Source organism: Struthio camelus, chromosome 2, assembly GCF_040807025.1.
Source record: "Struthio camelus isolate bStrCam1 chromosome 2, bStrCam1.hap1, whole genome shotgun sequence".
NCBI lineage: Eukaryota > Metazoa > Chordata > Aves > Struthioniformes > Struthionidae > Struthio > Struthio camelus.
The window spans coordinates 18,802,645-18,829,503 of NC_090943.1; the positions used below are offsets into that span (position 1 = coordinate 18,802,645).

Genomic DNA, 26,859 nt, shown 5'->3' on the forward strand with positions numbered 1-26,859 from the left:
CATGTTATGTTATATTTTAAGTTAATTCTTTTTAAACCATGAAATGGCTAGGATAGACTGATCTGGTTGTTTTGAGCAATACTAATTAAAATAATTGTATGCAAGTAGGAGACCACTTTACCAAAGGTGATCTGGCTCCTACTTGAAGTATGTATGTAGGGAGTGGGATGTGAGAGGTGTGAGCTTTCTGAAAGTCTTGGGTTGTCGCTTCCCACAGAAGGAAGGTACAGCCGGTCATCCTTATCAGCCTCTGATCATGAGCTCCTAGTTTCTTTCTGCAGGCAGGAATGATTCTGCTAGTGCTACAGCAAGATGCAGGAAGCGTTTTCCAGTGTCAGCTGAGTTTCTTCAGCATTGTTGGATAAGCTGATTTTAGGCAAAGTTAAAGACAACTAAGCTGATTTTGCCAGCTTCTAAAATGGGCAAGATTGTTGCTGTGGAACAAGCTATCTTGCCTGCGGTGTGAATGGTCAGGAGACTTGGGCCGCAGGAGACCATTGCACCAGCAAATTGACGTTATAGTGCTAGCCCTGAGCCACATACAGATGAATTTACTCACCTACTTCTTATTTATCATAGCAGCAGTAACAGGAAGCATTCTATATCTGTCAGAGACAGAGGCTCTGTCAGGATCCACTGCTTCACAACAGGTGGTTGATTGTATTTATCTTCTGCACTAGGCAACAAGTCCCACCGAGTTCCTTTTGCCTTCAGAAAGTAAAGCTTTGTCTAAAGAACTGGGGTTCTGAGGCTGTTCACTGAGAGAAAAAAAGGGAAAAAAATGGTTAGAGCTGAGCGCAATGCTTCGTCCTTCTTTTGAGCACTGATTATTGCCAGTTGTAAGATGTTAAGAGGTAATTTGAGGCTGGTGACTGCACGAGAAATAACTCCAGTCTCCAGGGTAAGTTTTTAATCCTTTAAGCCCTTGTGCTGCTCAGTTTCGGTTCTGCGTATGGGTGTGATTTATGTATTATCCTATGCCAGGGCGAGCTCTGCGTGGAGTTCTGCGGGACCATGTTAGTTACAGTGTTCCTCCTTCAGTTTCTCACCTGGAAAGTCATTCTACTTTTGGCTACGTTTCGGGAGTACATTAGTTAAACCAGTCAAGTGTCACAGCATTATCCATTAATTTGGTGTCTATTTAAAACTGCTCCAGCCCTACTCCATTCATTCCCAACAGAACTGTATTTCTTTTCTACTCCAGGATCTCAGGTGTTGGACAAACCTGGTGACTCTCCCCAGCTGTGCCAGGTGCAGGAGCTGGAGAGAGGCTGTGGTGCTACACAAGAGCTAGGGAGGAAGTGCCCCCGTATGACCTTGAACATAGGCTCCTCGCTGCCCACATACCCTGGTGCTGGGGAGCATTGCGGGGGGGGAGAAGCTGAGGCAACAGGACGTACTGTTGCTGCTGCACCGAAGGCAGAGCTTATTTTCTCATCTCAAGGAGCCCAGGTTTATTAGTTAGGGAAATGCAGCTGTGGGCTGACCTGCAGGAGGGAATAGTGGTTCCTCTGGCTGAGCTCTTTGTACATAGAGCATTTGTACTCTCTAAGTCCTAAATACAGGACTCTTGGGGAAGAAGCGTAGACAGTGAAAAGATGCAGGGAGGCTCTGCCAGGAGCTAAGATGCAGAATTTGAGATGAGAGGTTCGCCTAGATATTGTTGATAGACAGTATGGAGTAGCTATATTCCCCAGAAAAGGTTGGGGAAACATCTGGAGGTTGAAATTCAGGGGCTTGAGGCAAAACAGAGGGCAGGAAACACATGTATGGATGAAAGATAGGAGTGTGGGGAAAGGAAGGTTCAGATTATTGCAGAAAAGAAGAGGTACTTTTCAGAACATTCAAAGGCCGCGATCTGAATGTCAGTGGTGTGTGTGGGGTGAAGTTCTTTTGCACCTTATGTACAGGATTTGAGATGTGACAGTTCTCTACTCAGAGGGGAAGGAGCAAGCAACAGTGAACAACTACCTGCACACTACCCTGGAATGCATTAGTATAAAATCAGTCACAGTTTAACTTTAAGATGAGGCTTGTCATATCTGAGGTCTAAGGTTTTAGATATCTGAAATTTCCTCATGAAATTTGCTCTATAGAAAACATCCAGCTCTTTAAAACAGATGCTTATTTTCTTATACACATGAAAGATTAGCTGAAGAATGTTTGTTATATAGCAGTCTCAGCCCCGTGAGGTTTAACAGGTGGTGTATCCAGCAACTCTTTTATATGAACCGATGATAAATTTACAGTATTGAGGAAGACAATGATGTGGTTTATAGATTTTTTTCAAGATTTGTGTGAAATAGAGGACAAACTGAGTATTTTTTTTAACTGCATAATGGAAAAGTATAGGTTTTTACAGGTACAGTGGTCCCAGAAATGTTCCAAATTATTAAGGTTACGTTAATACTCATTATAAAATTTTAAATTAGCTTCATAAACTGTGTATGGATTAAGAAATCATTTGTACTTTGGGATTAGCAGAAAATCTTTTTTTTAATTTAATTTTTTTTTTTTTATTTTAAAACTCCAAACAGAACTTCAAAAGAGACATGAACATGTTAGCCTAAGGAATAAAGAGAATATTTAAATACTAATACAGTTAAAGTGAAATCATATAAAAAGATATTTTAATATTTGTAAGACAAGAAAAAATGAAGTACAATTGTTTGTTTGCTTATATTACACATTGTAATGCTGCTTAAAAGCCTTGTGATGGCCATAGAAAAATCTAAAATCTGTAGTGTTTTAGTATATCCCTGAATAACTAACTGCGTGAAGAACTGAAAATACAAATTGTGAAGGACTAACTCTGTAGCCCTTGACTTGGCTTCTTAGCCCTTGACTAGGAAGAGCTACTGGTGGATAGAACTTTACAACTATAATTCGATACTTCAGTGATCAATATAGAAGGTATGGATTTGGACAGATGTGTAACCAAATTAGAAATTATTTTTTGTGCAAAATTATAAATGCAATTGATCTGTGATCTTGAAATTTGGCCCTATATGTGTAATACAGGCAAATGTTAGGAAAAAAGATCTTATCTGTACAGGAGATACATTGTACATAATACGAATTTTCCCACAATCTGTGGAAAACAAAATTAACTATTTTCTTTATATCACATTAGCAAGACTTGGATATGATAATATTTTAGTGGAATAGCTATTAAATACAAAACAAATGTATATAATAAAATTTAGTATATAAAATAATATCAGTAGTGCAGTGTGCATTTTTTGAAGACTGACCAGCCTTGCAGATAATTTAGCTGACCTTTAATTAGTACAGTATCTAACAATAAATCTTTCCTCTTCCCTTATGAAAGTATATGTTGGGGGAATAGGAAGGAGGTAGTTCAAGTGAAACTGAAAGATCAAGATGAAAAATTAATTTTGCTGGCTAAGTGATAAGCTATTATTTTGTTGAAAATAATGAATATATGAGACATAATCATGTGCCACCTGCTAGTATTTCTAGGTACATGTTTGGCTAACCTGGCAGCCTTGGCAGGTAACCTCTTTATGTTATTCTCTTCTCCGTTGTTTGCATAATTCTTTTTTTCTCATCTTCCAATATCAGAGAAGATTTTTTTTTTAATTCCTGTAAAGAATGTGATTGCTGACAAATGAAAGAGTGGGATAAAAATATGGAAAATCTATATTTTATTATAGTTAAGATATGTATTTTTTAACAACCTAGCCAGTGCTGATCATGAAAAAGAATCATTCTGTGATAAATTTACTGGGTAGGACATGCTGGCAAATGTTGAACTCTCAAATTATTATTGTAATTGGCAACTGTAAAGAACTTGCATAGCTCTCTCCTCAAAATACTGTACAAACAATCCTTCCTCATCACAAGAAACATGCGAAGCAAATAACTGCCAGTTGCCTTTTGACCATTAACACTAACTCTGATGAATTTCTGTCTGGTGGAGATTTACTTACTGCTCTGAAGGTCACCCACTCATAATTGTTTCATAGCTGATGAGAGGAAGGGCAATAAAGTAAAAAAACAGCAAAAAGGTACAATTCAACAACAACTGAGAAAGAGATGATCTGTCATCATACAAGGACACAAGGGAGAGAATATAAGATAAATGAAGTCTGATTCTTCCCTTTCTGTGGGATTGTATTATATTGTAAAAACAATTATACTGTGTAGATAAATGTGCTATTGTTCTGACACCGTAACTACCATATTTCTAACATACTTGCCTTAATAAATTATAATTGCTACAACTGTCTCAATCTGACTTTCAGCTTTATAATCATGAAGTAGAATTGTTGATTTTGCTAAAGAATTAGAACATCATTGTTTCAGAAAGCTACTAAGACTTTTAAGAAGTGATAAAGGCATTTTCATTGGTTTTAAGGGTTCCATATTGGATCTAGGCTCAATTTAATCACAAGTCACAGCTTACTATATATACAGTTGTTTCAAAAGCATGCCTGTAAGAGATGCTTCAGCCATGTCTTCATCTGTATCTCTCTTTTTCCTATGCGCTCACTAAGCTCAATTGTTAAGGTTTTTTTTTCTTTCTCCAGAGAGCATTTTTCTCTTATATTTTCATATGCTATTTGTATCGCTTAGTTTTACTTTCAAAAACTTTTTTGGCTGGTTTCAAATCATATTGTCTTTTTTGGCTGCCCAGTGCTTGTGCAGGCTCAACTGCTTGCTAGTTTTCCAGTAGTCTGTACAAGCACAGGTCCTTCCTAGTTCAGCCTCATTAAATTTTCTCCACAGATTCAATTCCACCTGTGTCCCAAACAACTTGGATCCGTAAAAGTAAAATGAAATAGCTGTAATAACATTAAGGCTTCTATCGCCTTTGTGAGCCAAGTGCTATGCAAAATCAGAATTGCTTGGGCAGATCTGACGTTTTATCACACCAGGCCACTAGTACATGTATAGTATAGGCAGCGTATATCACATCTCCAAGTCTGCAGTCAGGATATACAAGCATCAACACTAAGTGAAAAAACAGTACTGCTGTTTGTGTGGGCTGCTTCTTTTTTCTAACTTCCTCCTAACCCCTTTTGTCTTTCTCATTCAATTCTCACTTTGTGATAATTTCTGCTTGTTCTTTGTAAAAAATATATATTCATATTTCTTTCCTCAGATGAAGTGACCAGAAGTAAGGAGAGGGCTATACCTTTCTTGTTCAAGTGCCAAAAGGTACCTAGGTTGGGATTCATCTCACTTAGCTCTGAATGTAAACAATGTAGACGTTTGTAGCTGAGCTGGGTGTCCTAGGCTACTTGTATCATGAGTGGAAAGAATGGCACTTTCAAGGTGTGATTCATCTGACATTTTAAGCATTTAATGCAGAGTGAGATGGATCATGTTCACAACTTCATTATCTGCTGACTTGATCTCAATTAACAGGAATGTAGGATGGCTATAAACATGTGAATTTAGTTAAATGACTCCCATCTCCAAGTCTTGTGCATTTGAAGTAGTCTTTTGAAGGTCTACTCATACTCCAGATTCTTTAAGTGTTTGGAAATTCAGGGTTTGCATGCTTTTTGCCTTATTTTGCCTTTTTTCCTTGGAGGTCTTTTTCAAAATCAGCCTTTATGGTAACAGCCTTATAAACTAATTGGCAGTCCTCGACTGATAGGAGAGTTGCCTCATCAACCTTACCTGCTCTACTAGATACCTACGCTCTAGCTTTGGCCTAGCTGACTGAGTTACTGTGCTTGAGCTTTGTTCACGTAGATAATATGCATGCAATCAGCATCTTATAGGTTTGTCTTGCTTCCAGTTCTTCCAAAGGCTTTCGGCAGACTACCAGCACAGCTCTTTATTTTTTCATCACCTCATGCTGCACTGTCCTTGGAGTGCCTCAGGGAGTGGGCTGTAAGGTATCCTCTCATTTCTGTGATGGTTTTTTTGACACCATGTTGATGAATAAAGAGGGAGGCTATCTGGATTCTGGCGAATAACAGATAGCAGGGGTGGTTACTGAACATCTGGAAGGAATTTGCAATAATTATTTGACCAAACAAACAGCAATGTGCAGAGATTTTGTGGTACCTGGTTGGGACTGATGTTATCTGTCCAATGAGAAAAACAAAATAAAAAACCCAATCATTTCTACTCATACGTAAAGCACCCAATCTGTCTTCTGATCACTAAAAGGCACATATGTCATTTCTTTGAGGAATCATATGAATCTAGGTTCCTAACTCACTGTTCTGTAGGAGAGAGTATGTTTGTTCCTTTTGCCCAAGAATCACTTTTAACTTTGTTTCTTGGCCTTCTGAGGGAGTTAGTTTTATCTGTATTAGCCCAACTAACTGTTGTCGCTTATTTGTACTGGCACATAATACATCTGAGAGCTTGTTTATTTGTTTGATATTTTTTTACCTTTCTAAGCTTATTTGATAGCACTGTTATTTTGCTTGGTGATCAGCTTCATTTCAGCATGTCTGAGTCTTTTTTTCACCCCTCTTCACTCCAAAGGAGGATAGCTACAAAAAAACAAGGTCTGCAGGAGGGAGATTGTATAGGCAACATAAATGGCATCTTGAATGGGAGGAAAGTGTTGTACAAGGACACCAGCCCTAAACATTTACTATTCATATGAAAGAGGCACTTTGAAGGCTGCTGGAGGACTCCTATTGGCCTGTCATGTCACAGTAAACCTGGTGCTATCATAGGGCATGCCGTGGTAAATCTCTTGTTTGGGGATTCCAGTTGTGTTGGTGGTAGGGGCAGCTGGAGGCAGTTACTGCTGGAGAGATTAGGTGGTACCAAAGAAGGTGACTTCTCTTACAGAGAATGATGGAAGATGGTGGTGTGTGCAACAAGTCAAGCAATGTGCATATGCTAAAAGGGCCTATCATGATGGGCAGAGGAGACCTAGGACAGCTGGTGAACCTGAGTTCATTCATGATGAAGTGTCTTTGGGAGCCTACAGTGTGAGTCAGAAGCAATTGCTGAGAGGTATATTGTGAATGAAATTGCCTCAAGCCATTTGTCAAGGTGAGCTGAGGTCTGAACTGTGCTATGGTTACCAAAGGTAATACAAGAGGCCTGCAGTAACTAAAACCTAAACTATAGCTAAAACTCAGAATGACCAAATGCTTGCCCATTCTCTTGTATGGTGACATTTTGAAGTAACAGTAGTTTCTGATTGATCAATTAGATTAAATCCCAAATTAACGTGTTACAGTAATGTGATCTAGAAATCACAGTGGGATTAAGGGCTTGTTGTCCACGTTACAGTCTATTTTATTTTTCCTCTCCAAATTTATCTAGATTTGAAAACACTGTGATACATTGTCTTCATAAAATTGTCCAGATGCAGCTGTGTAACAAGTACACTCCTGAACTGAAAATTGCAGAAATGAGAAGGGGATGAACCTGCATTGTAATATCATATATGACCTTTGCCAGGTTTTCTGGTTTTTTTGGTCCAGCTCAAACTCAGATTCAAGAAGTAACTGAGGAAAACTTTCAGCAAGTCTTAGTCCAATTAAGTAAAAGCTCAGCTGTTTGCGCATGAGCTGCATTGGCTTTTATCTTCTTTATAATAGAATCCAATATGTCAGGATAGCTAATAAAATAGATACCGATCTTGGAAGAGTTTTCAAGAGGAGATCAGCAGTTGCCTAACACAATCTTCTGGTCCACTCAGAAAATAATAGAACCATTCTTTTCTTTGAAAACACATTTCTTTTCAATTTAATAAAATACGATAGCAATTTGAACTCATTGTGCCCTAACATATATCTCACTTCTGCCACTGAGATATAGGGTCAGGGTCAGGTGATTAACCTGCAACTAAAAGCCTGCAACTCCTGTGTGCTAAAACTTGTAGTCCAATGTGGATGTTTTGGATTCTTTGACTTTGTGATGCCTGTGATTTTTCCTCCGGCTTTATATTAATCTATATGGTTTGCATACTGCCAGGCTGTAGCCCAAGAACTCCAGAAGATTCAGGAAATGGGGCAGGGAGTGATTCCGTAACTCAGTTATACTTGTCCGTAACTCATCCCTAACAAATTGCAGCTTGCATGTTTTACAAACCAAAATGAAAAATTGGAACTAGTACTTAAACCAAAACAAAACCCAGAGTGTTTAGGGGTTTACTAGCACAGAAAAATTGCACTGCTGAAGCATATTAATACCTACTGCAATACTCAGTCTTTCATTAAACTTTATCAAAATTTAAATTTAGAAATATTTTCCTGCACTAAATTACAAAATGCATGATCTGTGATTTGAGAGGGTCAAGTTCAAAAGAAAAATTAAAAAGTTACAATTGTGTAAATTAAAAATTCCATTTTATATTTTACTACTCATTTCAGCTTTGTTGCTTTATAGAAATAGCAAATATTTTAATAATACTTTGGGCTTAGGTTCCATTTAAACAATATTAATGAATTTTAATTAAATCATTTCTGATATAACAGTAAGGGTCAATGTGACTGACCTTTTTTCAGATATCGCATACAATTTTGTCTGTTCAGCACTTGCTAAAAGTATATTGACATGATATATTCAGTCCTATTTTTTTCAAGTATATTATAACTGCCATTCAGATATATATAATAATGGTCAAAACTACAGTTTAATAATGCGTAAGAATGACAATACTGGCCACAAATAGGCACGCTCTGATAGACATACCTTTTATGGTATCTATACAGTACTTCACAGTGCAAATAAAATGCACTTTTACTGTGATAAATTAAACTTCAGCCAGAGATCTAAATAAAAAAAAATACTTTGGCGTTGCCCTTGCAGTATGAAATAATGTTTCGTTTTCTGATTGCATTCAGTCATATGCACTCTAATGCACATACAAATTATGTAAATTAATAAAATAACTGAATATTTATGGAGATGATTGTAACCTAAAAATTGTATAATTTTCATTTTATTTAATCTTGGTGTCTCTCAGGAAACTGAAAATCACTGTGAATTAATTGTTATGTCTGTATTTTCCATGCATATATGTACATTTTTCTATGAACTGGGCAACACATTCAGAATCAGTTTGTTTATAGTCTTAGTAATACTTTTATTTTTACTACAATAATGCCTTAAGTATTAGTTGAAAGTGGGGAACAAAAATACTGGGAGGAGTAACTTGGCCAGTAGCACACAGGAATTCTGTCGAAGGACTAAAAGGACTTCTGATATCCTGAGTCCAGGTGTAGTGCCTTTCCCTTGAAACTGTCTTTCCTCTAGTGTCAGTTACGACAATTCTAAACTTTGATATTGGTCTCTACTAGAGAATGATCTATATAAAACCCTATTTTATCGGTCAAATGCTGTAGTTATACCACATACGTACTGGAGGGTTCAAACAGAAGGAAGAGGACAATGCATGCCATAATGTGGACTGTACTAGATGAAAAAATTAAGGTTAGATAGTCTATAGGTCTCCTGTGCAGCCCCTTTACAGCTTCAGCTGCCTGAAAAGCTAATGTTTCCGCCTGCTGGCAGAACATCTGCAAAAGGTTTAATGCAGTTTACCCTTTACAGAGGTGACTCTAGAGGGAATTTTACATCTTTCTTCCCTAGTCTTACTGAACTGAGATCAAGGTTTCAATTTTAAAGCCTTGTATTGACTAGTGTGGCTTTTACTTAAGATGGGATATGCGATGTTCAAATCTTAAAGCTGTATATTTTATTAGGATATCTATTATCTTTTTACTTCAGCACTATTGCGAATCAATCATTTTCATTTTTTAAAGAAGAGAAGGAAACATCTAATCAAAAACGTTTAATATTAAAAAAAGATAATACAACTTCATGGAAATAAATACTAGAAAACGGAGCTAGAGCAGAAAGCAGGATGTCATTTACTCCTATTTGCCTCCAGAACAGGATGAACTTTTTGTGTGTCTTCTTGACAGATATTTCTGTCTGTATTTTCTTTCCTGTGATGGTGATTTCATTATTCATCTAAACAATAATTAAATTCTTTAATTTTTTAATATGATTAAAATATTAAATTAGAATTTAAATATCCTTGCAATTAGACAATTTTTCTAATGTCTATCGTAAAACAGCCTTGATACCTTGATTTCTTGTCTTATCCGCAACGGACATGGAGAACAGATGACTGACTTCATAGCTGTTCTTTTCACCTCTTTACTCTCTCCATCTCTAGAGTAAGCAGCTTCAGTTCCTTCAGTAGAGCATACTTTTGAGGTATTTTACTGTTCTCCTCTGGTCTCTGCTGAGTTAGCCAACAGCTCTTCTGAAGTACAGTGCCTGGAACCGGAACTGTGGCGTTATCAGTGCCGAACAAAAGGATGATTGCTTGTGACTTACAGGTTACAAACCTGTTTATAAGTCTCACTGTCAGGTGTTTGTTTATTTGTTTGTTTCTTTGTTTAACATTGTGCTATTAATGGCTAATATTTATATTATGGTCCGCTGTTAACACCAGCCCTTTTTTTCTGGAGTATTGCAAACTAACCATGGTCTACAGCCTGTATTTCTAAGTATTTCCTGAGTAAGTTTAAAACTTTGATTTTGCCTTCTTTTCCAGATAATTTCTTTTATTTGTTTAGATGATTTTGGAGCCTAATCCTATACTCCTGGATTGGAATCATTTATACCATTTTGACTATTAATAAGAAACACATGATCTGAACCAGGGTGCAGATGAGGAACTCACTTGATGTATCTATTCAGTTTAACAGTTACTATCTGAATATAATTTTCCAATCAGCTCCAGCTAGCCTTGTTTCCATACTTAACATATGAGAATTTTACATGAGACAGAAGCTTTAAGTAAAGCCAATATATATGTCATTTGCTACTTCTTCCATATCGACAAGTCTTTCTACATCACCATAATGAGAAATTAGAGCTGTTTGATACGGCTTGTGCATGACAATTCCATTCAGGAATCAGTTTAAGTAGGCTAGTCTTAAATTTGTTGACTCATCTTGTATGCCACCTTAAAGACAGCTACTGTGTTTGACCTTTCCGAATTTTCTGAAACATCATTTATCCTCAGTGATTTTTCAGATAAAATTGCCAATGGCTCTAAGCCATGGCTCTAAGTACTCACTGAGTAATTATCTCCTTAGCATAAGCAGAGTGGTTGCTTCTTCATCATTGACACTAAGTATACAATCCTTAGTGCATAGTAAAGAGTAACGCATGAAAGTACCCTGTTAATGCTTTAGCCTTCTTGCATTCATTTATTGAAAGCTTGCCCTCAACTAACAATTTTCTTGGTCTCGGTGATTACTGATATACCAAACAAAATTATGTTTTTCAACTGTATGTCCTTTGGTAGTTGTATCTTGGTTTGTGCCCTTACATATTTGAGCTATTCTTTTATTTTCATTCTTAGTCATTTGTTCTTGTCTTCACTGTCTGTATGCTTCCTGAACTTCAGAGACCTGAAAAGCTCATAATATTGCTTGATTAATCTCTTTCTGTGCTTCATGTTCTCCATCCTCAGTGGGATATTTGCTTTTGTGCCCTTAATGTAATTTCTTTAAGGAACTAATGACTCTTCTAAGCTTCTTTTTTCCTTAGACTTCTTTCCCACTAAGTCATACCTTCTGATTTCCTGAATTTACCTGACAGCAATGGATGAGATTCCTACTAGCCTCCTACTAGCTACCTTTTTTATTTACATGCTATTTAGTATACTGCCATTTAAAAACATTGTTGTGTCTGTGCAGCATCCTTGGGTAACAAAGTGTAGAGAATCTTCAAACTGCCTCGACTTGTCTTGGAAATCAGGATGATTTTGGCTGCTTTAGGATGTAAAGGCTGCAAAATAAGCATGAAGCTATCTTTGGCTATTCTATTCATTGTAAAATCTGTTTAACAAACTCGCAAAGAAAAAGATTAAATGCTTAAGAGTCTTAAGACATGTCCCTACAGCTGATTTTGTTTTTCTTCCCCCATTAGAACTCTCTTGCGTGACTTAAGAAAATTTACAATGAGGTTAAATACTAATTGTACCAAATATTAGTACCAGCAGCTAAGGGGGTAGCTATTTTCTACCATTGTTGTTCCTGAGAAGGCATCATAAGGTCTTTGCATCATAAGGTCTTTGCATAGTAACTTGAGGTCTTTGAGCAGTGGAGGGGCATGCTGTATTTGAATGTGTTTCTGCTAGAAGGTGCCGGAAAGTACTTGGGTACTTCAGAAGCACTGTTCAGCATTCCCTGAGATCCAAAGGAAGAAGCCAAGGAACAATTTCTGAAAGCCTGAGGATTTTTAAATGGAGAAAGAGAGGACTCTAAACAAGAGAGTGGAAGGGGTGGCCTAGATGCAGCCAACAATCTATACATCTTGTCCTTTTCTGAATTGCAAAGAGTTAAAAAAAAAAAAAAATTCAAGTGACATTAAATTGGTTCAGAATGGACTAACTGGCTTGTAGAGTCATCACTGGGGAAAAAGCACCAAATAAGGATGTGTAGTGGCAGACCTTGCACTGTTCAACGTTTTCGTCAACGTTCTGGATGTAAATATAAAGTCACTTCTGAAAACCAGAAATGGCAAAGAATGTGAAATAATGGAGCAGGCACTCAAAGGCAGATCTGAATTGCTAGGTAGTATGTCTCCATTCAGATGAAATGTACTTCAGTGAGCCGAGATGCAAATGTGGATAAGAGCATAGAATTCAGAACATACCTGTACAGTGGAGGTCTATAATCTGGACACAGCTACTCTAAAAACTTCTAGGAGTTAGCATGCAAGCAACTGAACAGGGACTCCCACAGTACTTATACGGCAAAGATAATGAGCGTTCTGGTGCATAAACAGCGGTAGTGAGTAGGCTCAGGGAGGTACGGTTGCATTAGTGCACAGTGCCAGTAAGACTGATTTTGAGCTAGTGAGACTTGTTCTGGTATGCAGATTTTCAAAAACTATTGGAAAAAATGGCGTTCAGGAAAGAATTATATGTTTATTCAAAGGCTGGAGAAAATGCTAGACAGTGAATGCTGTAAGGCTTAAGAGGTCAAGCTTGTTAGCTTACCAAAAAACAAATCAAAGGGGCTCTTGGTATAGTAGAGTTATCTCATGAAGAAAGATGACCAATTACCAAAGAGCTCTTTAAAGAATCAGTGGCTAAAACTGAAGTTGGAGAAGCTCATAATGTTAATAGTGAAGATGGTTAACCTTTAGATTCTGCGTTTCTTGATGTTCAAGAATCAAGACTGAAGGCAAGCCCCAGCCAGATGTAAAGTGTGTGAGTCAAATGCTCGTTATTTTGCATTATACAAAAATAAATGGATCAAATTTAAGGACCTATATTATAGAGGCACTCAAACTAGGGGGACTAATATTCCTTTTGACATTAAATCTTGATTTACCTTTTCATCTAGGTTAAAGAATGAAAAGGTAGTTCAGCAACCTCTGTATGACACTTCTGTAGCTTTCACCATTACTGAAATGCCTTTTTAAGTTGGGGAAAGAATATCTAGGCAGGCCCTACTATAATAATTATGGAGAAATTTTATCTAAGGAAGATCTCACAGAGTTCTTTTTCTTATCTTCCTCCCATCATGGAAAGTGAGATCAGACTCATAGATACCAAATTGGCATACAATCTTTTCGTTGTCTAATATAGCTGATTTTTGTATACATATACTAAAAGTTTTAAGTGTATTATTATATGTTAGTCTGTGTATTATAAAAATGTTCAGTTAAACATTTCAAAAATAGAAGCAAAAGATTTCTGGACATTCTACTTTAATTTTATATAGCCATCTTTATAGTTCTGTAATTCTGAATTGTGAGCTCTGTGAGCTGAGTGTCATAATTGAGACGTACACATTGGTTAGAAGAAGTTTTACTGATCAGTGCAGCGCTGATCCTGTTATTTTCATTTTGTTTGTGGATATTTTTATTGTAGCATTATATAGAAAGAGGTGAACATTTTAAACTAAATCTGTGTTTAATTTGAAGCCTTAAAATTGGTTGTTTATCTGCCAGTAGAGTTTATTTTGCATCCAGCAGATCAGATTTCAAATGGCAATACAGCATAATGCAGATTTTATGTCGACTCAGTGGAGAGGTAGCTATTTCCATGCCTGTTAAAATCTATGCTGTAAGTACTGGAAGACTTACTGTAATAATAACTACAAGAAATAAAAAATAATTGTGGAGATCATCAGTAGTATTCCTCATTTTGTATAACAAATGATTCAGAAAATATGAAAAATATTTTAATGTGGTTTTACTTCAGAAAAACATTTTAAGCTGTGTTTGCAGTTTTGCAGCAGAAGAAATAGAGAACATATATTTTTCATATACTGTTCTATTTTTGTTTTGGTGTAACTGAATAAAAAGTTGTTTTTTTTTTTTTTTTTAGAACTTGGACTATGTTGAATATCATATGCCAACACCATTATATATGTAATAGATAAGAGAAGTATGAATTATTACATTACCTATAAATGTAGTCTCACTTTAGGAGAAGCACTCCTCAAAAGAAGAGACGCTGTTTGTCAAGTTAGCCATATACTTCTTACATTTATATAAAATAATAAAAAGTTTTCTCTTTAAACACCTGTTGCAAAATGTTTGTAATACAAAGCAAAGTTAGAATAAATCTCAAAGTCTAAGCTATATGAGAAGATCACAGACTTCATAAAAGGACAACTGTTAGTCTTTTCAAGCTACAGAATATTCTCTGTAGTTTGGCAATCATACTCGGTGGATTTTTTTACACCGTTTTGATTTTCTGATATGTATGGATAAACTGATTTCCCTAGGAAAACGTTTGAGAAATTGCTGCAATATTTTATTCCCTAGGACATATTTTGCCAAATAGATCTAAATATGTTCTTAAAGCTGAACACATGCTCCAGTTTCTTCTAGAGTCAAGAACACAGTGATGAGCAAAAAAAGATAGCATGACAAAATTGTAGAATTCTTCCTTTAGGACAATGTATATTATACATGTTAGCGAATACCTTTGTCTGTAAGCGGTTTTCTTTGAGGAAATTCTGTGGTTGTTTGTGTAGTTATAAGAAATTAAAGTGAAAAATTAGCTTCACAGTACCATCCACTTATACTTCATTGATTATGTGAACTGTTTTGGTTGATGTAAGTTACTGATCTGAAACTTTATGAGGTATTTTTCTCACAGTTGTACTGAATGCATTTTCCCACTTGCAGTTCTCTACTAGTTTTGTGGTATCTATTGAAGGGTATGTTAAATCTGAAGACTTTTTTGCTCTGTATTTGTCTTACTGTTTCTGATTCCTTTGCATTTAAGGGATATGATGCAAAATTTAAATGTTTTTGATAGATCTACTTGCTTCGTATTTGCATACAGTACTCAGTTTTTCAGTGCTCTATATTTCAGTATGATGTCCGCAGATTAGCAAATTATTTTTCTCTGGGAAGGATTGGCTCAAAGTTCGTTACAGTTTCAAAAGTGTCATTTAAAAGAAAGAAGCTGGAGCACAGTTCAGATCTGGATGTGAGCCCAAGCTTCCCTGGAATTCAAAGACATATGGGAGGTAGAGACTGTAATTTGATTTACTAGGTACACTAAATCGTAGCTTACTCATTAGCACCAGTTGGCATTGTTTGTGCACTCCAGCTTCTATTGCAGCTACATGGTAGCTCAGACTCCCTTATTTCTGTGCAGCTGGGTTCTTCCTTGATTTGATTAGCTGTAAATCTACATTATAGATTTAAAAAAAAAAAATCATTATTATCCTACAGTTTAACTTCCTGCCTAACACAGGGTAAAATCTTTGATCATTTTCTCGCTCTTTATCTAGTAGCTGTGACTGAAATACGGCTTATCTTTTAGAAAACATCCAATCTTGAGGGAAAACTTTCCATTGCTGTTGTCTGTCTAGGTAATTTGTTCCAAAGGATAACTAACCACCCAAAGGAAAACTTATGATTTACTCCTCATCTTCATTCAAGCAATCAAATCTTTTCTATGCTAGATTGTAGACCTCGCTTGTGATCACATTCCTATTCCTCATAGCAGTATTTATTCGCTGTGAATAAATCATACCTTAACTTACTTTTTGATAAACTAAATAGCGCTTCACATGTTTTTCTTCATGTAGCTATTTTCCAGTCTTATTTCTCTTCTCTGAACCCTCTCCATTTTTTCACTGTGAAAAGGAAAATTGGACACAGAATTTTAGTAGGAATTGCACAAGCGCCTAAGAAGAGATGACATCTGTGTTCCTCTTCAGTACTTTCACTTACGCACCCAAAAACTCATTCTTCCAGTCAAATGTTACACTGTAATCTCAAATTCATATTCAAGATTCCAAGTCATTTCATGTGCTCTGGTTCCGAGGACAGAACTCCTACATTGAGGTCTGTCCTATTTTCTTTATTTGTCAATGTATGACCTTAAATTTGAAAATAAAAGAAAACATACTGGTCCAGATCAAAAGTGTAGCCCAGTATCCCAACTGCAACAGGAGGAGAGCCATGATGATCGGGAGAGAAGTTTTCTGTGGTTGAGGCTCATCTCCTGCACTCTGCATTTCCTGACTTCTGATTTCCACAGATGGGGGAAACTTGACTGCATGATTTCTGGGAGCAGAAGACTCTATTCATATTTTACCAAGGCAGAAGAAACCCAGGACCTTAACTGAATGCCCAGGGAAAAGTGAAATCAGGGTAAACATAATTCTCCTTAACACTCTCCCGGCCCTCACCTGTTTTTAGCTCAGGGAGCTGAAAACTGAATGACATATTTATATTTTTAAGAACCTTCAGAGGATTCCTCTTCATGAACTGATTCAGTCTCTTCTTAAACCTGTATAAATTTTTAGCTTTCACATAATCCTTTCACAAGGAGTTCTACTAGTATATTATCCCTTGTTTGAAGAACCAGATCCTCCTACTTATTTTGAACCTGGCACCTTTTATGCTCATTATTAAAAAAGGTTGTATCTATGTTAAAAGAGACAATGAACAGTCAATCCCTATCTCTCCCCTTTGTGCCATCCCTAACATTGTAGACCTCTATTTTATTCCTTCAGTTATCTCTCTTCTAGACTGAAGAAGCCTTGATTATTTTTGCTGCTCTTCTCTGAAACTTTTCCAGTGCTACAATATCCTTTTGAAATTGAGGGTCCAGAACTGCATAAAGTTTTTAAGGTGTGTGTGAACCGTGGATTTATACAGTGGTGTAATGTCACTCTCTGTTCACAATTTTTTTTCCAAATACCTCCTAGTATGCCATTTAGTTTTTTGACTGCTATGTATGCTAACCCCAGTATACCATTCTTAATTGTTAATGAGCAGCTGAAAACCTATCATTTCATGTACAGAGTTAGGTCTTTTTTTTATTCCCTCTGCTGTGCATCACTTCTCATTTGCTACTCTATTGCCCTATCTCGTAGTCTTAGAAGGTTCTTCAGCAGTTTGTCCCAACTGGCTGTGAGTGAACAAGTTTTTGTTGCTTTGTTTGTCAAATTTTGTCGCTTAACTAGTTTTTCCATTTCCATTGCGTTTATAAGTATGTTGAATACCACAGCCTTCAACACAGGTCTGTGAAACTTCACTAATCACCAGTCTTCATTGGCAGAACTGACATTAGTTTTTATCCCGAGTTTCCTCTCCTTTAGTCATTTTTTTCAATCCATGCCACGACCTTCCCTCTTATAACATAGCGGCTTAGTTTCTTTCAAAACTATCAGTGAGGGACATTGTCAAAAGCCTTAATGGGTCCCATTAGATTTCATCAACTATATCACCATTGTCCACAAGCTTGGCAGGTTGTGTGATGCTTCTTTTAACAGATCCATGCTGACTCTATAAGCATATCATATTATTCCAAATATCATCTTTAGCCAGATATCTGCTAGTTCTGTCCTTTATTACAATCTACTAATTTGTCAAGCACAGGCATCTAACAGGCCTTGGATCATCCCTGGAATTCTTTTCCAAGTTGACATGACATTTGTCATTTTCCCAGTACTTAGGCTGCAGAGTAGTTTGAAGTCAGAGGATACAGGCCACTTGTACTGAATCAACTATTTTAGCCTCAATTTGCTGTGTAACTCTTGAGTGAATACCGTCTAGTAATGGTAATTTGTTATGACTCATTTTGTCACTTTTTTCCATAAGCTGTTCTGCAGTCATTTCAGTTTTGGGCAATTCCTCTGAAACGTCCTTGACAAAGGAGGATTCCAGTTTTGACTCTCTCTTTTCTTCCAGAGTGAATGTCAGTGCAAAGAATAGAGATAGATAGCGTGTCTGAAATGTCTTTATCTTCTGCATGTGTTCTCTTGCTATCTACAAGTGTTTATACCAAAACTCACAGTACTGAACGCTGCCTAATTTAACAGTCCGTTTACAGCACGCCATATTAGTGATTTGTCATCTGCAGTATTTACTTTTGCCTCAATCTTTATGCCATTTGCAGACTTTATCAATAATTCAATTTCTTATTAAGTCTATGTTATTCAATACCATAGAATCAAAAATATTCTAGCAGGTTTCGCCTTTAGTAGTAGTTTTATTAGTACTGGGAGAAGAGATTAAGTTTTATATTAAATGTATTTAACATATGTTAATTATTTGCTTTATTTTAGGGAGGTAATCCAACAGCTACTGTAATTGCATTGTGTTCAATGAAAGATTTCAATCTGGCTCAAGAAACTTGTCAGCTGGCCATCCGAGATGTCGGAGGTCTTGAAGTGTTAATTAATTTACTTGATACAGAAGAAATTAAATGTCAGGCAAGTAGCTTTGTCAAATAGAGCAGCGAATATGCTGTTGCTGTTAAAATATTTTCTCAATTTTCAGTATTATATAGAATAAAGAAAATTGATTTGTTTTCTCATTTGATTTCTGTGTTTTCTTAGTTTGAAGGACTATGTCACGTAAAAAGTCAATTTCTGATTTTCAGTTTTCTTCTTTCCTTCTGATTCAATTTAAAAGATAAAATGCTCTAGATAACCTGGCATTTTAAATAATTTTACTATTTCTGTATTCTTAAATAATATTTAATGTCTATTATTTTCCATGATTTAGATTGGTTCTTTAAAAATCCTGAAGGAAATCAGTCAGAATTCACTGATCAGACATGCAATTGCAGATCTTGGAGGATTACAGATCATGGTGAAAATACTAGACACTCCAGATAAAGATCTAAAATGTTTGGCAGCTGAAACAATTGCAAATGTTGCCAGGTTTAAACGAGCCCGACGGACTGTAAGGCAACATGGAGGGATCAAGAGATTGGTAAGAAGACATTAAAATCAGTACCTTTTCCAAAGGCATATTTTTTCCTTACAATAGGTCATTTGTCGTATACCTGACTCTTCAGATAGTGTTTGCTATCATTAAAAGCAGTGCAGTATCAGGCTTCCCTGTATATAGTTAAAAAAAAAATTTATTTTGTTAGGTTGGGCTGTTGGAATGTATTTCAGAGGGATCAACTACTGTAACACCACACCGAGCAAAAGATTTTGAAATAGCACGCTGTGGGGCTTTGGCACTCTGGAGTTGCAGTAAAAGCACCAAAAATAAAGAAGCAATTCTTAAGGCTGGTGGCATTCCATTATTGGCTAAGTGGCTCAAGTGTTCACACGTAAACATCTTAACCCCAGTGGTGGGGACGCTACAAGAATGCGCCTCAGAGGTAAGTAAACACATACAGCTAAGTTATTTCCAATCATAAAAATAATTGGCTAATAAAATGAAGTGTTATCTTTGACTACCATTTAAAAACAAACTTTGTCCAGGACAGGGACCCAGTCAGGAAGTTTGAACTCAGAAGTGTTGAAGCTAGATGTGGTTGAAGTGTTTTTAAGACAGTCACAGCTTGTGATAAAATAAAGCCCACTTAATTTTTTAGTCTAAAGGCCAGGAGTACTTTGTGGAAGAAAATATGTAAAAGTGAAAAGATTTAATCAGTTCAATTTCTGTTGTTTTTTTCATCATTCCTGAGAAATTATATTTGGCAACTTCAGATACCATTTTCTGGTTAGCTAGTATGTTTAAATTGTACGAAGCTAACCTAGTGAGCAGGCTGAGATGATCCAATGCAGTGCAAGGCAGGGCAGATTACATTGTCCTTGTGAACTGGGGAAGACGGTATCTGATCAGTTTCAAAAAGAAGGAATATATGTGATTTCTCTACAGATTTCTGTGACAGGTTTTGCAACCTTGAGAATATCCAGATTTTAAATATGAACACAATTTTTTTTTACCTTAGCCGTCTAAGAAAAGTAGATATTTCCGCATTTTGGGAAACATATTTCAACCTCAGGCACATTTCGCCTGAGCTCAAAAAGATGCATTAATTTTATGACTAATTTGAGGCATGCAAGACATGTTTTTGTGGTATGTTCAAAAATATCTTCTTGAAATACACAGGCTTATGCATGTCCCCTGAAGACAGACACATGAGAAATTTTAGCTTCAGTAGTCTCTATTGAACAAACAGGGAGTTCAGAAGGGTTTTCCATTTTCAGTGAGGTTCTTATTTGGCCAGATTTGGACATGTTTTTTGGGGAAGGCTAAATGAACCTCTTACACAGAAGTTTCCCCTGTCTTAAGTAATGGTTCCAGCTACAATGCCTGTGGGTTAAAATTTGAAAGGGAAGGTCACTGACAAATTTGAATGCTAAGAACATGCTTTTCTGACCTTGTTCTGGGAATTGATCTATTGTTTTGGCTACTGGCTCTAAGTGAAATGAAGGGGTACTTGTTGACCCCATTCTGAAGCATCTGTTTCTTCTCTGATTCTGAGCATGGAAATAGTGTTTTATACATTTTGAATAACTTACGTATTTAATTTATTGTATACTGTGCAGAAACTAAAGAAACGTGAGCATCTGAGCACCTTTCAGAGTGTTCTAAATTGTTTAAGCCAGGTTCCTACAAAGTAAACATGCCAGCACCTGATTGTACTGCTGATTTTAAGATCACAGCCCTGCAGAGATTTTATGCATATGATTAACTCTGAGAACATCAGTAGTATATTCAAGGCAGTCTAGGCTACTTTTGCTTAAAATTAAGCTCAAGGCTTGACAAGATCAGAGCCTAAAATTGTAGTACTTCACTGTTATTGTGACTAGTGTTATTAAATGCTAATATACAGGACTTAAAAAGATGGAGCTTGTCTTTTTAGCAAAGTTACAGAATTGCAATAAGGACAGAAGGAATGATTGAGGACCTTGTGAAAAATCTGAGCAGTGAACATGAGGAGCTACAGATGCATTGTGCAAGTGCTATATTTAAGGTAATTGTATTATTTTAATCAGTAGATCAGAGGGGGGATTAATACTTTGTTTTCAGATAGCTGTCACTTAATATATCTCAGTTTTGCTATTTCTCTAATGTGGGAAAAATTACTTTGCAGAAAATGTTGATGGTCTGTGGCTGAATTTTTATGAGGGTGTTTTAGCTGTGCATTTAATATTGCAACTCAGTTCCTACCTGAATTACTCTCTTGTGTGCGAGTCCAAAATTGCACAGGTAACCAGTGGAGAAGGGTGGGGGCATGCTGTGCAAGGAGCTGCACATTTTGTTTTCTGTTAATTTGCGCACATGGTGAACAAAGTGACAGTATAAACGTTGCTACATGTGCAGTAGCTCTTTACTGTCAGAAGTCTCTTAGTGGGTAGCTAACATTTTGGGGGTATTTTAATATGCTATTTGTGTTTTCTTCTGTATTAGTTTTGAATAGTTGCAACATAATACACCTGGCTTTTGAAGACACTCTCTTCTACATTTTGAATAATATGTGTATTTAATTTGTTGCATAGTGTGCAGAAGATAAAGAAACACGTGACCTGGTCAGACAGCATGGAGGCCTACAACCACTGTCTGTTTTGCTTGGTAACTCTCAAAATAAGCAACTTTTAGCAGCTGTGACAGGAGCAATCTGGAAATGTGCAATCAGTGGAGAAAATGTGTCAAAGTAACAATTTAATTTTGCAAATATTTGTTATGCTATTATGTTTTGATTTTATGGGCCTATTTGGTTTTCAATTTTTTTTCTGTTATGATTCTGCAAAACCATGCCATATAATCATTTGGGCCTTCAACTTAGGTGTTATAGTGCCTAAAGATTGCCACCTGACCTTGTCAGGGTACAGTGGAGGCAGTGTTAAGTTCCTAGGATCTTAAAAGTCAAGGGTGAGAATCGGTGCCTATAAAGAATTGTTAAGCTATAGGACAATGAGCCGGGAGGTGTACTAGCACATAGAAAATGTTAGACGTGTGGACGTATCTGATATCCCCATTCACTCTCTGTAGCTTAGAAACCTGAATCATGGCTCCACAGTAGAGAAAATATTCAGCACACTTAACTTTAACACTTTAGGTACATATTGAAGTACTCTTTATAGTTAAATAGATAGAGCAAATTGTCTCATTCTAGGGTAGATACCTAAAATATGTTAGGTCCACCTATTTTAGAAATATCTTGGAGGCTAGGATAATTAGCTTCTGGAGATACCTCTCTCTGACTATAGAAGGGGCTCAGACAAACAGCTTAGTCTGGACACGCAGCTTCTAAATGAGTGACTCCTACCATAGGTAGCTACATCCACTTGGTATCAGAGCCTAGAGTCATTGTCAGAGGATGTGACAGCAGGAGTTATCAGTGTCTACCTTTCATGGAATCACTTAACAATTAAGAGCTCTAGGCTCCCTCAACTCAAGCTCGCTCATCAGATTTATGCACTCTCTTTCAAGAAAACGCCTGCATTACTCGGGTATGTGTTAGGCTTCCTGCGGAACTTACGCAGCTGTGTACAGAGGAATGCAAGATTCATGGGCTGGAAGGAAAACCAGCAAGAGGTAAACTCTTCTTGCAGCCCTAGTTTTAGCGTAAGTTGCTGGACAAACAGAGATATGTTAGATAGCCACTGGATAAAAATCAGAAAAAATTCCAAGAATCAGGGTTTTGAGTCTGGCTTTTTACATTGCTAAATGGGTTCCCAAACTGTTGGTATACAGACAGATCCATGGTCTTTACATACTCTACTTCTGGACCTCTGCTTTTTGCATTCCTGGCTGTACGGTAACCTGGCTTTTCAGAAGTGTGTATCTCCCTTTTCTATGAGCTTTGGTATCTGCACAGAGGCATTATGATTCTGGAACAATCATCAGTGGTGAGATGGAGGGAATGGCTCTGTCTATGCTAGTAAACTAAATAAGGCCAAAACTTGGGTTCAGGCACTATGTCACGATCATCCATACTGTTTAACTGTTAGCACAATCCCTTACACAGTTTGGCTAGCAGTCTCCCAGACAGTGCCCAGACACTGCTTGCGAACAGCACAAGGCAACAGATTGTTCCCATTAGGCAGAATGGGTGAGGCCACCCTGCATTGTGAGGATAAGAGATTTTAGCCATATGGATGCTATGTTGTGCCTCTTGTCCTCAAGGCTGGAGAATGAGCCCTTGCCTGTTTTATTTATTAGTATAGCTGTAGCCAATAATTCTGGCCAAATGCAAACAGAATTTTCCTGGGCTATTCAGATATCTTTGGCAAGTGCTTGAAGCTCCACGAAGGTTACTAGCCAGGCGCAGCTCCAGACTCCAGCTGAATTCATGTATATTCTAGTGCAGAGTCTGAAGGAGTAAACCCTATCCAAACTTGGAATGGGAGGAAGCTACAGCAAGGGGAGGAAGGATTACACAAAAACACATAAGTAGATCTGGAGGGATGAGCTTGAAGCTAGCATGGAGCTAGAACTAACAAACCCTGCTGGTTCCTCAGAGCCACTGCATTATCTTCAAGCTGTATTCTGCAGGGCTTCCTAGACCTGAAGCACATTGCTGAGATGCAGTGCTGACTCAGCATTGAGCTGATATAGGTGCCTGGGCCTGACTAGCTCAGATTCCTCTTTGTGTGCAAGCAGCCGTACTGCTTCTGGACACAAGATGGCCTGAGCCAACAACTCTGTCAGAGAGTAGCCTGCCTATCGCAGAGCTAGCCCGTGTTACTCCATCTGTGAAACACTCCATCTGCAACACAGATAAAGCTCCCAGAGAAAATCTCTACTCTACTTTTTATTGACACTTTTGAAATTGCTGTGTTAACATTTTTTCATGCTGTTAATGTTTTCTCTTGAATAAAATTTTTAGGGACGCTTCAAGATTGTGAGGAACAGAGAGAGAGATGGTTTTTGCAAGATAAAACCCTAAATTATGAAAAAGGTTTCCTATTTTTTAGTTACATTAGTTGCATTGTTATCCTGGTGAAGAAACTCAGAAAGATTATCTCTTATTAAAATATTTCTTATTTGGCTATCTAAATCTCAAAATATGAATTTTTTTTTTGTATGAAAGAAAAATCATAGGTACAGCTGATTCCTGGAAAATACAGAGTAATTGTAGCTCATATTCACATTAACAGAAGCTAGGGGCCATGAGGGAAGCACAAGTGAGAACTCTACCCTCAGAGAAATGATCTCTGTAGGGGAGGAAATATTTGTATTTACACAAAGGTGTAAATCAAAGCATAATTGTTGGATAATATACTGGTTGATATACCAAGTTGAGTTGTCAAGGTATATCACAGAAAATATATGGAAGGACGATACGGTATGTACTTGATAACAAGTGTTAAGAATCCTCTGAGTTCTGAACAAAATGTGAAGTAAGATGACCCCAGTACTGAGGACTAAAGTCCTGATCTGAAAAATGAACCTTTGAGGGTTAGCATGCGTCTGTTTGTAGGATGAGGCCTGCAGAAACAAACAGGCCTCCTGGAGTTTTAAAATAACGTGCTTGATTTTCAAAGCAAATTGCTGTGAAGAGTGAGGGAAGTACTAATGTTGCAGTCAACTCAGATTGCACACATTACACATTTCTGTCAACTTATTTCTTCACTTCAAAATGGAATATAACATAATAAAATAGAAATGTACTAGAACTGTCTGTCTGACCTCAAGAAAATGTAAATATTAGGCCTGAGCTAGCTATAGGAGTTGTCAGGACAAACCCGCTAAAGGCTGACATTCAGTGAAAAGTAAGAGTGATCCTTTGGCTGCAGGGAGCTGAAAGAGATGCTGATATACTACTACTCCAGCCCATTGTTAACATGGCAGAAAAAAGTAGTGGAAATTAGGAGGTCATTGTATTTGCCAGTCTTCCAGTATATTTTCATCTTTTATAGTTATTGCCTCCATATATTTAGTTTGAAACAGCCCTCAAACTACTCCTCAGATTCCTAGAGAAATATATTTAAAAAAAAAAAAAGAATAAGAAATTATGTTGTGCATAACACTTTCAAGAACAGATTGGAATGGTTTACATGTATTGTGATTTCTCTAACAAGATAATTTACTTACAAAATTAAACATTACAACAGTAACATATGGAAAATAACAACTTTGTTTTTATTGCTGTCATTTAGGTTTCAGGAATATAAAGCCATAGAGGCTTTGGTAGGACTGCTCACTGATCAGCCTGAGGAAGTCCTTGTCAATGTTGTTGGAGCACTGGGAGAATGTTGCCAAGAGCCAATAAATCGAACTATTATCCGTAAATGTGGTGGAATACCGCCTCTAGTGAAGCTGCTTACTGGAACTGATCAGGCACTTCTTGTGAATGTCACCAAAGCAGTGGGAGCTTGTGCAACGGAACCTGAAAATATGATGTAAGCTGTTCATTCTCATTACATTTGAAATATTGCAAGAAAATAGTCTGAGTAATTCCAGCAGATAATTCTGAGGGGAGAATAGTCAAAGTTCTAATGTGAAGATATTTTCTTACAAAAAATGATGAGTAGATATATTTGCCATCAGATATGGCATTGAATTCACAGATTAGTTACTTCATATAACAGGCATGTTTGAAAAGAAATTTCCAATTAGTAGTATTTTAGTTCAGACTTTTGATGGATTATGTGCCATACTGGTATAAATTCATCAGAATTAATAATAGACTTAATTTTCTGTAAAATATATGAATAGGTTTTACTTTTAGCAATTCTAATGTGGATATAAAAGATATTTTACTTCTTGTTTTCCACAAGCTGTGTGGGTTAGTCATGTCCTACTGTAAAATGTGCTACATAGCAACACAAATAATTAACTAAGAAAATATACAGAACACAACAGTTAGGCATTTTTTGGAAAATCAGATAAGCCTGTAATAAATTGATTTTTATTAAAGCTAAGATTCAGAGTTACAGTGCACCATTTTAAAGCGCTGTATGATGAGGATCTGTTTTTCCTTCTTCTCTTTTTACTGTTCTCAAATCGTAGGTAGTAGCCTAAACTACAGAAGATAATTCCAAAGAAACATATGCGTTTAGCACCATGAAAAATCTTTTGAAACTTTTTAAAATTAGAATATTTTGTCTTTTTTGTCTTTCTTCATGATTCATTTTATAAAGTCAGACTTTTTCTTTTTGACCCTTTTTTCCCCTCCTATTCCTTCACAAAACCAAAGAAAAAGGCTGTCTTTTTACTGAGAGATGTGTTGCTCTCTTTGGTTTTGTGATGTAGATTTGCATGGCGGACAGAAAAACTTTGACTTTTATGATTAAGTGTTCCAGTAAAATGTTCAGGTCAGCATTTACTGTGCTTGCTGTTCTCTTACAGGGATATTTACCTCAAGATTTTGGGCATATTTCCTTCCTTATATGTAAGGAAGGTCAGAAAGAGAGAGTTTCATTAAGCTCCTCCTGTTCTTATTTGCATAATTCACTTGATATTCATATAGCAGTGCAGGGGATTCTCTTCCTGAATAGGGCTTTTGTTTTCATGCTTTGGCTGTCACCCAGTGGCAAAAGGCTGGATGGTACACAACTGTAAACATGGGTTATACGAACAGTTAGCCATGTAACATAAAAGTATACATAAATGAAATCACCCTCACCGCGTATTTTAGGTGAGGAATACTAAACATCAGCCTTTACACTAATGTATTCGCCTAAGAGAATTAAT

The 26,859-nt window shown here is 36.8% G+C and overlaps 1 protein-coding gene across 6 annotated transcripts in view; it reads left to right on the forward strand.

Moving 5' to 3' along the window:
• ODAD2 (outer dynein arm docking complex subunit 2) overlaps window positions 1–26,859 on the forward strand; it is a 97,013-nt gene that overhangs the window by 18,185 nt on the left and 51,969 nt on the right. For all 6 annotated transcript variants that reach the window (XM_068934494.1, XM_068934499.1, XM_068934500.1 and 3 more), the window contains 6 exons: window positions 18,534–18,680; window positions 18,976–19,185; window positions 19,349–19,585; window positions 21,080–21,190; window positions 21,717–21,871; window positions 25,323–25,565. In XM_068934494.1, coding sequence (XP_068790595.1) covers window positions 18,534–18,680; window positions 18,976–19,185; window positions 19,349–19,585; window positions 21,080–21,190; window positions 21,717–21,871; window positions 25,323–25,565 — 1,103 coding nt within the window. The remainder of the gene's footprint in view (window positions 1–18,533; window positions 18,681–18,975; window positions 19,186–19,348; window positions 19,586–21,079; window positions 21,191–21,716; window positions 21,872–25,322; window positions 25,566–26,859) is intronic.